The 14,387-nt window shown below is 42.0% G+C and overlaps 1 protein-coding gene across 1 annotated transcript in view; it reads left to right on the top strand.

Moving 5' to 3' along the window:
* The first annotated feature begins 7,447 nt into the window (after positions 1 to 7,447).
* Positions 7,448 to 14,387, top strand: part of LOC121738897 (zinc transporter ZIP11) — a 92,223-nt gene continuing 85,283 nt past the window's right edge. Inside the window, exons 1-2 of the mRNA XM_042131165.1 lie at positions 7,448 to 7,688; positions 7,805 to 8,030. Of these exons, the coding sequence (XP_041987099.1) occupies positions 7,581 to 7,688; positions 7,805 to 8,030 (334 nt within the window). The 5' untranslated portion in view covers positions 7,448 to 7,580. The remainder of the gene's footprint in view (positions 7,689 to 7,804; positions 8,031 to 14,387) is intronic.

Here is a 14,387-nt window from a genome sequence, read left to right as displayed (position 1 = left end):
GCCGACCGCGTCTTATTTTGACCGAACAAATCGTAATTTCAAACCCGAAGAATTAGGACAAAAACCAGAGGCCGGAACAAACGAACAACTGGTACGGCGAAAATTTAAATAATCACTATCTAGCGGAGTTTGATCTACAGCATAGTCTACAGATACGGTGCTCTAAGCCGCCGCGGCCGGAGCTGTCTAAATATAGACTGGCCTCAGAGGTCGAAACGCGTGGTGGTTACTTTCCTGCGTTCAAGGACGTGGTAAATCAGTAGATGGAGAAGACGACTCTCATCCTTTTCTGAGGTTTTTTGACTGTAGTTTATCTACTCAACAGTTTTGTTGATCGATTAACATTGTGGCGCTGCTGGCCGATCTAATGGTGAAAATATTAATTACGAGTAACTCTATTCAAAGTATGCCTATTGCCTACTCTTGGGCTTACTAATAATATAAAATAATAAATAAATCTTGGTATTATATAAATATAAAAAATAAAAATATCTTATAATTCCACATAATACGTGGGAGAGCCATGCTTCGGCACGAATGGGCCGGCTCGACCGGATAAATACCACGTTCTCACAGAAAACCGGCGTGAAACAGCGCTTGCGCTGTGTTTCCCCGAGTGAGTGAGTTTACCGGAGGCCCAATCCCCTACCCTATTCCCTTTCCTACCCTCCCCTATTCCCTTCCCTTCCCTACCCTCCCCTATTACCCTATTCCCTCTTAAAAGGCCGGCAACGCACATGCAGCTCTTCTGATGCTGCGAGTGTCCATGGGCGACGGAAGTTGCTTTCCATCAGGTGACCCGTTTGCTCATTTGCCCCCTTATTTCATAAAAAAAAAGACATTGCAAACTTAAGAAGCTTTGCGATGACTGTATAATTGGAACAGTTGGAACTTTCGTGTAAAAAATACAATTAATAAAAAAATAATTTCCCACGTAAAATAAGTAGGTACATCAAATTCCAAGAAGATCAATGAATAAACTAACTCGAATTAACGCTAAATAAAATAAAAGTAATCTAAAACTTTCTAACTAATTTAACGTTGCCCTATAAAATTAATCTTAATTATTATGAGTAAACCGCGAAAGTGCGTTTTGAACATTTTTTAACGGTTAGGAAAATGTTATTCCAAGATGTAACAGGACAAAAGAGTTGATGCTTTAAAGTTTAGGGTATCTGTCCCTTATATATAGAGTACGTAGCGCTGAAAGATTTTTTTTTGTGTGGGCAAATTAGTATTGACGAAGGGCAGAGGGGTATATCTTACATAAACTCGGAAGTCTAAAGTAACTCTTTCTGCGCTGCTACTTTTATGTTGAACTTGGAACAACATAAACACCCTATAGCAAATAGCAGGCATCTCAAAGTGTGCTTAGAAAAGGCCTAGTAGGGCCCCGTGAGCGATACATTTAACATTATTGTTCTTAGAAGTGTCATCAGACTGCCTGACACCACTCACCAGCATGGGAGCACTTAATTTAAATATATAAAACTCAAAGGTGAGTGACTGACATAGAGATCTATCAACGCACAGCCCAAACCACTCGTATCGTGCTGAAATTTGTTATGCAGGTAGATGTTACACTTAGGACGTAGGCATCCGCTAAGAAAGGATTTTGATTTTTGATCAATTCTACCCCCAAGGGGATAAAATAGGGGACGAGTTTGTATGAAACTTTGTCAATTTTAAACCGGTCGATCGGGCTGCGACTTTGATATACCTAATAAATAATACTTAATACTTCTTAGTGCGAGCGAAGCCGCGGGCAAAAGCTTGTTAAAAAACAAGACATTTTTTGGGGGTCCGTCAAAAATGTCACGTCTTCTTAAAAGGGTTCTGCCACCAAAAAAGTTTGAGAACCGCTGCCCTAAAGTATAATCACTTTGTTTAGTACAACCTGTATATAAAATATCGAAGTGATAATTTGATTGTAGGCGTAATGTGGAGCATGCGGGACATAATGTGGTGTTGGGGTGATCACCGGTGATTACATGTGCCGTACTGTCTGTAACAACTAACAGTGCAGCTAAACGCTCCACTGCATGCTCTTACTGACCCTGTTGTGACAACCCTGACCAATGCACCTGCTTATTAAAAGGTAAGGGACCATCCATAATTTTCATGATTTTAGACCCCTCTCCCTCCTTGACACAGGTGGTCACATTGGTTAGAACTTAGACCCCACTCCCTGGTGAGTGGCGTGACGTCACAAATTGTTCTCATATACCTACCCCAAACAAACGTCAAACGTAAACATCTTTTGAGTTATCTGACTTATTTTCAGATTTCAATAATAATTTCAGAATCGGGGTAAGATTTTACAACCAAAAACTAACATGAATTTGTGAAGAAGTGATAGAAGTTAAGTATATTAAGAGAAGATAGAATAAGCCGAAGAAGGTATTATAGGATTTTTTAAGCTTTTTGATCGAGCGTAGGATCACATAAAAACCTTTAAAATACTCTAAACATTCCTACTTACCTTGCCGCAGGATAAGTCACGCTGCACGCAGCGTTATCTCCAAACTCCAACATTATCTCCAAACCGTAAGATTAGAACTTTCCATGCAAATGTGCCATTGCGATTTTCTGCGTTTTTCTAGGTCAAATAAAAATATCAATGGTATTGTACGCTCTTACGGTATACTGTATCAAGTCGAAAGTAATTTAACGGTAGAGCGTCACAGCGCGGTGATAGATGGCTTAATTAAAATCCAACAATTTGAGCTTTATTAAGTGGCAACACTGCAATTACTGTCCAATTTGCTGACTGATCGGCTGCCTTTGTTATATTAGGAGAGATGAAACCCGTTTTTAAATACTTAATGATAGCTTGTTGCCTTATTCGTAGCTTGTTGCTATTTAACACTTTCAAAAGAATGGTTCTACTGCAACAATAATGCTAAGTACTCACATACGGTTTTGCTCGATAGTTTTACTCCAAATCGAAGGAAATGACATATTTGACATATTTAATTCCATCGAGCCGGCTCGAAGCTGGCCTTCGAGCTGTCAGTTTTGGCGGTCCACACGGTGGTTATTGCTCGATTTGGAGTAAAACTATCGAGGAAAACCGTATGTCAGTACTTAGCATTAAATCATAGACTTAATATATACTGTCGTATAGGTTTATGCATTAAATACTCATAAAAAATCAATACCTATTCTCGACTCGACATTATAAACAATCGACAGATGAGAATACTATACTGAAACTGCACCGAAACCATTTATTATGTCGATAACGAAGCTCTATTAATGTTAAACTAAAAAAGTAGAATCATTGTACCTACAAACCGCGAATGACGAATCTTGATATTATGAACATAAAGATATAGATAGGAGGGCATGATATGGAGCACGTCGTTATACGAAAGCCATGAGAAAATAATAAAATAAATATAATTCTAAATACAGATAAGTCTAATAAAATTAAATGCAGCGTAAACATGGCTTTATGCGCAATAAATCTTATTGTTAATCAAACAATTATTAGTAGGATATGTTTTAACGCTTGATGGATTTAATTTATATACTTAAGTCATTAATCATTATTATATTAACTAGATTCTCAAAGTGTGCCCAGTCCTGGGGCTCTGCAAAGGACTTGTAGGGACTCCGCTAGCGATAAATAAATTGTTTACTAAAAATGTCATCAAACACCAGCTTGGAGACAATTAATTCCCAGACTTAAGAGGATACACCAGGGGCTAGAGAAATGAAAAAAAAGTACGTGTAATAAGCTGTCTCCCTTACCTCAAGCCTATACCGCAGAACGCGATAGAGGCAACTGCATGAAATCAACGATTCGTTGTCCCCTGATTCCTTCTCCAAAACTTAACCGATTTAAGTACTTTTTTCATTAAATATTAATGGCTTTTTCATTAAATATGAAAGGCTTGAGCTGTGTACCTATGTTTTATTTTCTTTGTATAATCTAGCCAAATCTGTTTTCTGGATGTTTGAACACAAGGAAAATCTGGCCATTTTTTTGGGTTTTTGAACGTTCATATCTTATTTAATAATTACATTATGAAAAAAAAAGAAAATATAGGAACATTGTATTAGTGGCCGTAGATATTCAGGAAAAAAATTATAACTCTATTAGCATTATCCAGGAAGGAAACAGGGGACAACGTTTGTATGGAAAAAAGGCCGGTGTGGACTCCTCATAATATTCTTTGGGGGTACACTACCAAAAAGTTTGGGAAACGCTGAACTAGAATTTTATTTTCTTGAAACCTTGTTAGCCCGGTGCAGGTGTCGCGGGAAGAACAAAACGTTTTCTCATTAGTAGTCTACAAGATGACGCTCTCAAATTCGCCAAAATTCGTTTATTGCTTTGTAACTGTAGTACATATTTTCTGGCAATAAAATTATTCAATATGATATTATTTCCTTTCCCGGTACTCAAAGTATCTTCGAACAAAATTAGTCGTTTAGCGGCTTAAACGTAAACTGGTAGGTAACAGACATACACTCAATTCGCATCTACCTCTAGCGAACGCTAGAGGTCTAATATTATTATTAGTACGGAAGTCCGGATATAACTATGGCTATAGGTTGGCAGATCGCCCGCTGATAATGATTCATTGACCCCTATTGACATTTACAGCAGTAACAAGTACGTAACCTAGGCATCTATTCTCATACTTCGAATGTTCAACCTAGGCTGTCAACTTGAGCCAGCAGCATGTATGCGCGAAAGAGAATCTGCGATCGAAACAGCTACTTTCGAGATGTGGCAACTGACAAATGGCAATCGTTCCCTTTCAATGTTGTATAGGGCTTTTCGAACTGCCTTGGCGTATAAGAGTGTTGCGAGCTCCACGTTTTGTCCGAATGATGTGGTACCACTCTTGCTCTGTGTTCCAATCATAAAGTCTCCGAAGACCACAGATAGGTTTGAAAGACACGTAAGTACCTATTAAATGCAAGTCCTCTGGCCTCGTCAACTTGTTAATAATTATTGTAACCATAAAAACAGTTATAACTTATACCGGCTAGGTGTAACAAAACTAAGTGATGATGGTTTAGGGTGTGTATGTGTCCCTTATATAGAGTTTACTGTGAAAGTAGCAGCTCTGAAAGAGTAAATTTTGTGTTTTGTATGGGCAAGTGCCCCAGCGGCGTCAGAAATTATCCCATACAAAAGTTGAAAAAAAGTTTATCTTTCAGCGCTGCGACATTCACAGTGAAGTCTATACAGGGGACTCATGCGCACCCTAAAGTATTATTACTATTTTTTGTTACACCTTGTATAGGTTCCAATTTCCAACTTCTAACTTCCATGCTTCTTTTATCACTGCGCGGCAACGGTTGAGCCTTTTCTAGGTAGATGGCTGCTGAGAGCTGTCTAAAATATGTTATGTTGTCCGTCAGAGATTCGTTGTGGGAGTGATTCTCATCAGATCGAGCAGCCTTTTTATACACCACGGAGATCTCGTCTTGTTTTAGCTAGATAACAATCGACCTTATCAATTTACTCTTGTTTGTGAGCACGTTTCTCTTCAGTCGGTGTAATAAATCCAAACGTTTTTAATTTGCGTGTATCTCAAAACAAACTATCGCGACGACTATCAGTCACGTAGTCAGCGTTCCAAAAAATACCGACTTAATTTTTAAATACCGTTTTAATATCTTACATGTCCGCAATACGGGAAAATTACAACAGTTAAAAAAGTTAAATAATTAATTATTAATTCATGCAACGCAATTAAAATAAAATATTTTTGTGGATAGTTATTACTTATTATGTTTATATTATTTACGTTGGCTTAAACACCATGGCAAAGAACTTTCACGCTGGAGTCTTTGTAGTCGGTAGGGTAACTTTTTACAAATATCGTATTTGTAAAAATTTTCCCATAAGTAGGTAGGTTTTGAAATGGGGCAGCCGAATGGCTTACAGTCAACGACATCAAAATACTTAGATACGACGTATGCCGTCAAAACTCTAGCAATGTATTTGCATGCAAAATGTGTATCGAGAAAATATTTTCGTCCTTTTTCTGTCTTACAGTAATAGCATATACTACTTTCTCTTTCGCTCATTTTACGCTTTAATCGAATCGAGAAAATATTGTCGTCCTTTTTTGTCTTACAGTAATATCATAATATTATGCTAATTTCTCTTTTTTTTTTTATGAAATAAGGGGGCAAACGAGCAAACGGGTCACCTGATGGAAAGCAACTTCCGTCGCCCATGGACACTCGCAGCATCAGAAGAGCTGCAAGTGCGTTGCCGGCCTTTTAAGAGGGAATAGGGTAATAGGGGAGGGTAGGGAAGGGAAGGGAAGGGAATAGTTGAGGGTAGGGAAGGGAATAGGGTAGGGGTTAGGGGATTGGGCCTCCGGTAAACTCACTCACTCGGCGAAACACAGCGCAAGCGCTGTTTCACGCCGGTTTTCTGTGAGAACGTGGTATTTATCCGGTCGAGCCGGCCCATTCGTGCCGAAGCATGGCTCTCCCACGTAAAAACGTTCTCTTTCGCTCATTTTACGCTTCGCTTTGATTTTTCTCTTAAAATGGAAGACAATAATTTAAATATTAATAAAATCTTAGTAGGTAATTACGTGTGAAATACTACACCTTTGGCTTTATTTGTATTTCTCGTTTTGTTACTGCACTGTCGGAAGGCATATGACGGCATTCTGGAGCGAAATGTAGCGAAAAACAACGCGGTAATTAATGAATTTAACACGTCCGGCTGTTACCGCGTCCTAAGGCACTGCTCTTAGATGAGTGAGCTCACTCATTTCGAGGGTGACACATTTTCGCGCTGACGATTGTATGGAATGCCTTTCCTAACGTTCTAATTCTATGCTTACAATGCTCGAAAAAAGCCAATTAAATACATACCATACCTACTATAATCTATGCTATACAAATAACTGTATTGAAGTCAATCAAACTATAGGTCTACCCATAGGTCTACCAGAATCTGATGGCAAATTTTTTAAAAAATATCCTTGATCATTGGATAAATTTTTATATTTGCATGTTTCACACACAGAATAAGCCGTTATAAGGAAAAAAGGGATCAAAATGTTTTATTCCAATTACCCCGGTATTGCTAGTCAATTTATTAAATACGAGTACTGTATAAAAGAAGAATTATAAATTTTCTTTGTAAATTTTGTACTTGCAAATAATAAAGAGATTCTTCGGCTATGTGCTAATATTCTTGTAGTCTTGACTACCTCACCCTACATTAAAAAATATTGGCTTAACCTTTTCTTTAGCCTTAAACAAAGAAGTGGAAGTCATTTGACACTGATGTTTGACAGCTGATAGATGTCAACGTCATCAGACATCAGGGCAAGAAACGTCATTCTCCTCTACGAACTGCGAAGACCTTCGCTACATAGAGCAAAGTCCTTTATGCCACTCTGACATTGGCAACTCACCGAGGCGGCCATTTTTAAAAGAAGAAGAAGATGCGAAAAGATAATATACATGTGCATTGAAAGTATATAAAGATCGTAAAGATAAAAACAAATTACTTAATGAGTAAACTCGCAATACGCACCATAATTTTGCTCAAATAAAGTCATACTAAATATTGTTTCGTTTCAAAAATGATCGAAGGATACGGAGCCGTAACACAAGCTTTGCTTGGTACTTTATTGACGTGGGGTCTCACCGCCGCTGGTGCCGCGTGTGTCTTCTTTATCAGAGGAAAACATGTAAATATTTCGTAATAGAGTGCATCTAAACATTGTACAATATTTCCTTGGGAATGCTTCATGAGGCACTTCAAAACATTCAGTGTTTTAATCTTATATTATGTTCATACTTTCAGAGAAAACTACTGGATGTGTCTCTAGGATTTGCTGCGGGTGTGATGACAGCCGCCTCCTACTGGTCTCTTCTGGAGCCAGCTATTAATATGTGCAAAGATTCTGAAATCTATGGGAATTATGCATTTGCTCCCGTCGTAGCAGGATTTATGTTGGGAGCAGTGTTTGTTTTTGGAACAGACAAATTTTTGGATTACCTTGGAATAAATTCTACTAATATGATGATCTGTGAGTACTTTTGGTGTTTTTTTAATACTAGGATATTGATAGTTACATTCTGTAAGGCCATTGAGTTTCATAATACAATATAATACTAGCTGTTGCCCGCGACTTCGTCCGCGTGTACTTTAGTTTATAGCGCGCGGTGTCAACAAAATTTGTGTCAAAAGCTTTTATAAAAAAACCCTGGTACCCCTTAAATCAATACAGCTGTGCAGTGTGCACACAATTATAAGTATTTCATTTTTTTATATAAAACTTTATATTTTATGCCAAATTTTAAAGCTTATTTAGCCCCCCAATTACACAACTTTACCCATAAACTATTTATCATAGATAGGACGAAGTCACGGGCAACAGCTAGTTACTAATAAGTATGATTAGTTCTATGTTACAATGAAGTAAAAAATAAAACGCCATCTGTTGAATCGTATTAGAACTAAAATCTTCATTGCATCGATATATTTCTGTATTTTTTATAATATTATACATAAAATATATTTAAGATTTTTGAAATTTTATTTTAATACACATCCAAGAACAAAGGCGGAACAAAAAATTTTCAATGTTCCTGGGACATTGAAAACTTTTTGTTCCGCCTGCGGAACTCGAACCCAGGACCCCCGGGACGAACGCTGGCCACGCGCAATGCGAATTCATTTTCATCGATATTTTCATGGAAATAAGATATTTTCCCACATCAAAATGTAGCCTATGTCCTTTCTCAGACTCTAGAATAACTGTGTACAAAATTTCATTACAATCGGTTCAGTAGTTTTGGCGTGAAAGCGAGACAGACAGACAGACAGAGATACTTTCGCATTTATAATATTAGTGTGGATAATAATATTTGATAGTGGCATTACACAGGCTGTAACAAAAATAAGTGATAATACTTTTTTTTTTTGCTTCGCTTTGCGAGCATGTCACTCTCACCATAGGAACATACATAATAAGTTACAACCTAAACTTAATGCTTAACTTAACTAATTTATATAACATGCTAGAATCTTTTGATTTTGGGAAAGAAATAATACTATTACATACTCCTATCTGACGTACATCAATATTATGCTCGTATAGAATCTTACGTCTCTTGACTTTGTTCTGGACACATTCAATTAATATATGGTACACATCTTCCACCACACCGCATTCTGAACAATTTGGTGATGTGATTTTTCCCATCAATGAAGCGAAACTATTTAAAGGAATACGTCCGGAACGAAGTCTGAGGCTCAGCACAATATCTTGCCTGCTCATATGGCATCATCGAACCAAGGTCTTTTTGGTATAGTCATTTGCATAGTTCTATACCACACTCCTTTTGATAATTACCGTTCATCAAAATATTCTTTCCATAACTGGTATCCTTGAGATTTTACGTTAGTTAAAATATTGGTATAGTCAGGAAGACGCCCAACTATATCGCCCTGCGTGGTTGCTTCTTTTGCTAAACCATCTACCCTTTCGTTGTCTGTGATGCCGATATGAGCAGGTATCCACTGTAATATAATCTCTTTGCCAGACCTAATCAAACTTAAAGTGATAATACTTATGTACATGTCCCTAGCAGCACTGAAAGAGCAACACTTTTGTTATGTTTTGTAAGGGCATTAATATAATCTTTCAGCGCTGCTACTTTTACAGTGATGTATATAGGGGACTCATACACAGTACACACCCTAATACATTTAATTATGTACAACTGTACTTTCAAACCTATAGTATCATAGCTTTATTCTAAAATAAATGATGTAGTTTTTAACTTTAAAATTAATACTTTGGAGGTAACTTATCAGAGGTGTTACAAGTTTACAACTATGTACTATTTATAATTTATTTATTTATTGTGTCCCACTATGTACTATAGCAAATTGTATTTCAAAAACGGTGACTTGTATGAAAAAAGTATTGATTCATTTTTGTAGACAATTTCATGGCCTACAAATTTTATCTGAGAACGAGTGAATAATGAAATTTATGAAAAAGCTAAACCGTTTCGCTTAAAATCGTGAAAAACTAATTTTTGGACCTTTGACTTTAAATAAAAAATTTAGCACGTGGCATGGGAATTATGGGGAACTTTCAATTTTTATTCGTAATCACATTCTTAACAATATTACCGATTTTCAGCTTGGTGCGATTACATAGTTAATTTATATTTGTTAGCACCAGCGAATCTTGATAAAAAGAAAAAGTTAAGACTATTGAAGATTTTATATAAGTACTAGCTGTTGCCCGCGACTTCGTCCGCGTGGACTTCAGTTTATAGCGCGCGATGTCAACAAAATTGGTATCAAAAGCTTTTATAAAAAAAACCCTGGTACCCCTTAAATCAAAACAGCTGTGCAGTGTGCAGATATTTCATTTTTTAAAATTAAACTTTATATTTTGTGCCAAATTTTAAAGCTTATTTATGGGCGCCGAATACAACGAGATGACTACCTGCCAGCTCATTCAGCAGCTGCTCTCCCTGGCCATGGACGCCTTCTCTAGGATCCAACCACCACCGCGCCCTGCCCGCGACTGGGAGGTGTTCTCCCAGCACCTCCACAACTCCACCCCCAAATTCCGGTGGTCTCCGCCGAAGATGTAGAAAATCTGACGCAGGAGATCACCGTCTCCATCACGTCGGCCTTGGAAGCGGCCGCACAGCCGACCACAGGCCACAGCCGAAAAAGAGACGCACTGCCACGCCACATCGCCGACCTCATCATGGAGAAGAAGAAGTTGCGCAAACGCTGGCAGGCGACCCGTTGCCCTCGGCTAAAAACGGAGCTAAACCGCCTCACAGAACGGGTGAAGACTGAGATGCGTGAGAAGAATGCTGCCGACTGGTCCCGGCGCATCACTCGAGCCGATGAGGACTGGCAGTCCCTGCACCAGCTATGTCGCTCCCTCACCCATACCACAGCCCCGACGAGACCCCTGCTGGATGACGACGGCAACCCGCGCTACCGAGCCGAAGACCGAGCGGAGATTCATGCCTCCCATCTGGAGAGACATTTCTCCCCCCTGCCCACCTCGGCGACGGACCACGCTGCAGCAATTTCCGAGAAGGTAAGGCAATTCCTTCTATCCCCTCCCTCCCCCTCTGACATCCCGCACTTCTCATTTTCACCAAGAGAAGTCAAAAAGGTAATCTCACGCCTTAAACCCCGCAAAGCCCCCAGAGCAGACGGAATACCCAACTCCGCCCTCCGGCACCTCCCCTTCCGCACAGTGGCCGCCCTCACCCGCCTCTATAACGGGATTCTCAGGACCGGCCACTTTCCCAAACCCTGGAAGATGGGGCTTGTTATTACGATACCCAAGCCGCACAAGAATTTAAGACGCCCTGAAGGCTATCGCCCCATCACCCTCCTGTCCACTCTCTCGAAGACATTCGAAATCCTTCTTCTCAAATACCTCGATCCCTACCTTCCTCCTCGGAAGGAACAGTTTGGATTCCGCTCCCAGCTGAGCACGACCCATCAGCTGGTTCGAGTGGTCCATCTTCTCACCGCCGCTGCCAACAAGAGGAACTCCAGCGTGGCCGTCTTCCTTGATATGGAGAAGGCCTTCGACTCGGTCTGGCACGACGGGCTTATCTATAAGCTGAAAGAAGCTGGTGTGCCCAGGTCCGTCATCCGGATCCTGGCCTCCTACCTGACGGGCAGGACCTTCAGAGTCAGGGTCGATGGAACCCTCTCGGAGGAGCACCCCATCACTGCCGGAGTCCCCCAGGGAGGGGTCCTCTCCCCTGGGCTCTACAATTTTTACGGGAGAGACATCCCAGCGCACCCCGCAACCATGGCGGCGCTGTACGCCGATGACACGGCATTCATCGCCTCCTCGATCACCCTGGACCACGCTGCCATCAAGGTGCAGAGGACGCTGGATCTCCTTCCTGAGTGGCTGAGCAAGTGGCGACTCTCGGTCAACGCGAGTAAGTCACAAGCGCTCGCCGTTACCAGGAAGTTGAGGTTACCAGCGCCCCTCAAAATTGAGGACTGCGAGATCCCGTGGCGCAGGACGGCCAAGTACCTGGGCGTCACCATTGACCGCAGCCTCAGTATGAACGCCCAGTGTGACCAAGTCGTCGCCGGCGCTCGTGCCGCCGCGGCCTGCCTCGCGGTTGGCGTTGTATAAGACGTACGTGCGATCTCGACTGACATACGCGGCCCCTGCCTGGTACCAGCTGCTGTCTGCGACGCGACGAGAGTTGCTCCAGCGGCAGCAGAACAGGGTGCTGCGCCGCGTTGTCGGTGCGCCGCGTTACGTTCGCAACGCCACCATCGCTCGGGACCTCAGGATGGAGAGCGTAGAGCAATTTATCTCTAGGCTCTCCTCCAACCTCTTCCGACGTGCTGATGCATCGAGCCTGGTCGAGCTGGAGGACCTGGCTCCCTGGCACGCACGCCCACCCGACCGCCTGCTGCTCCCCCGTGACACCATCCCCACGGAGGAGGGAGAACTGCGCCGCCCACCGCAGCGCCCCCGAAGAGGAGGAGCCGTGCGGACGAGCGCCACAGCGCCCCGCACCACTCCGGCAGCCGCACCCACGGATGCAGCCCCCCAACCAGCCCCCCCCGCGCTGGGCTTTTAAACCCCAGCGCGTCCCCTCCCTTTACTTCTAGTGACACCAGGGGCCTGGCGAGTGGCAGCCCTATTGCCATTACCGCCGACCCCTCGGTGTCCTTTCCCCCCGGCATTTAAAGTCAGGGCTCAGGGAACTCTACCCCCCCATCTCTATTTTCCCAACTCGGTCCGGCCCTCAGTGTGGAGGAAAGACGGCGCGCGTGGGAGTGGTCCCACACACGCTATCTCCGCCCCAGGGCGGGGACCCGCGTGCGTCACCGGGACCCTACCTGTCCCGGCCGAGTTCGGCCCCAGGCCATACTACCCCCCCTGGCCATTCCAGGCCCCCGGGTTTGCCCTGCGATATTCGCGGGGATTTATCCCTTAAAAATAGTATAACACACGCACCGTGGTACCCGTACCAGGTGCCTTAAATAGGAACACCACATGTAGAGGGGCTTAGCCCCTGGGCATGTTCCCCCACCCAGGCCCACCATCCAGGGCCAGGTGTGAGAAGACATAGCGACCAAAAGCTTATTTAGCCCCCCAATTACACAACTTTACCCATAAACTATTTATCATTGATAGGTTTAAGATGGTTTAAGGTACGTCACTGTATAATATAAAGTACTAACTTATTAAATAACGTAAAACAGAAATAACAACATAAAAAAAGTAGCCTATGTCCTTTCTCAGGCTTTAGACTATCTGTATACAAAATTTCATTACAATCGGTTCGGTAGTTTTGGCGTGAAAGCGAGACAGACAGACAGACAGACAGACAGAGATACTTTCGCATTTATAATATTAGTATAGATTTATACTTTTCTTTATCAAAGATACAATATTTTTAAAAGAGCGAAGGATATATAATCCATAGCATTTTTTTATTTTTTTTCCCTATCTCCACAGGCCTAGATTGCCCGTGCCCTGATTAATTTCTTTTTAATATAAATACATTTTTCTTTTTTATGATATCGTATTGCGTCGGATTACATTTCATATATTTTTGTCATGTATGATGTTATGATCTGTTCTATATTCGCAAAAAGTGTTTTGCCCTGAAGGGGCTCTAAGTGTCGTATTATGTTGGCCACCTGGTTGGTGGCTGCTGTCATCTTCCCGGAAGTCATCTTCTTGACTGGGCTGTCATCGAAGTCTTGATCTTCCGGGGTGATGTCATCTTCTTGTTGTATGCTTTGGGCCTCATATGGAGCCCAGGGGGTTAGTCCGGCATTTTCCAGTTCCTCTCGATTTGCGTCCACCCTTTGCCTTTCGATGTTGTGGCATTGGCTCGGGTGTAATGGGGTCACCAAAGCTGGGTGGAGTATCTGGGGTGTTAAAGAGTGCTGGTCCATGCCGGTCCCACTCACTGGCGGAGGCTTCTTGGTTTCTTATTTTGTGCTTGCCACCTGTTGGTGGCTCGTGTCTTCTTCTTGATTTCCAGTCCGGTATTCTGTTAGCCACCTGTTGGTGGCTGATGTCTTCTGCCCTCTGTTGGTAGTGAGGGAATACTTGTTGGCCACCTGTTGGTGGCTGGTGTCTTCTTCTTGAATATTGGTGTCATTCCGGTTATTTTGTCAGTTTTTTATCCATGGTCTTGCGGGCACCTATGTGTACAAAGAAAATCTTCGGCGACGTCTGCGAGGTGATACGGGCGATAGTAGTATAGCTCGAAGAGATTATCCCGGTCGATGTAGGGGAGCTGGTTTACGTCCCCTATTAATAGCAGGCTCTCGGCTTTGGTGATCTGCGCCATCAGTATTATGGATCCGAAGTGACTCATAAGTGCTTCATCTACAA

Source organism: Aricia agestis, chromosome Z (genome assembly GCF_905147365.1).
Source record: "Aricia agestis chromosome Z, ilAriAges1.1, whole genome shotgun sequence".
Lineage (NCBI taxonomy): Eukaryota > Metazoa > Arthropoda > Insecta > Lepidoptera > Lycaenidae > Aricia > Aricia agestis.
The sequence above is the reverse complement of the archived record's forward strand: the minus strand, read 5'-3'. Positions and strand labels throughout refer to the sequence as shown.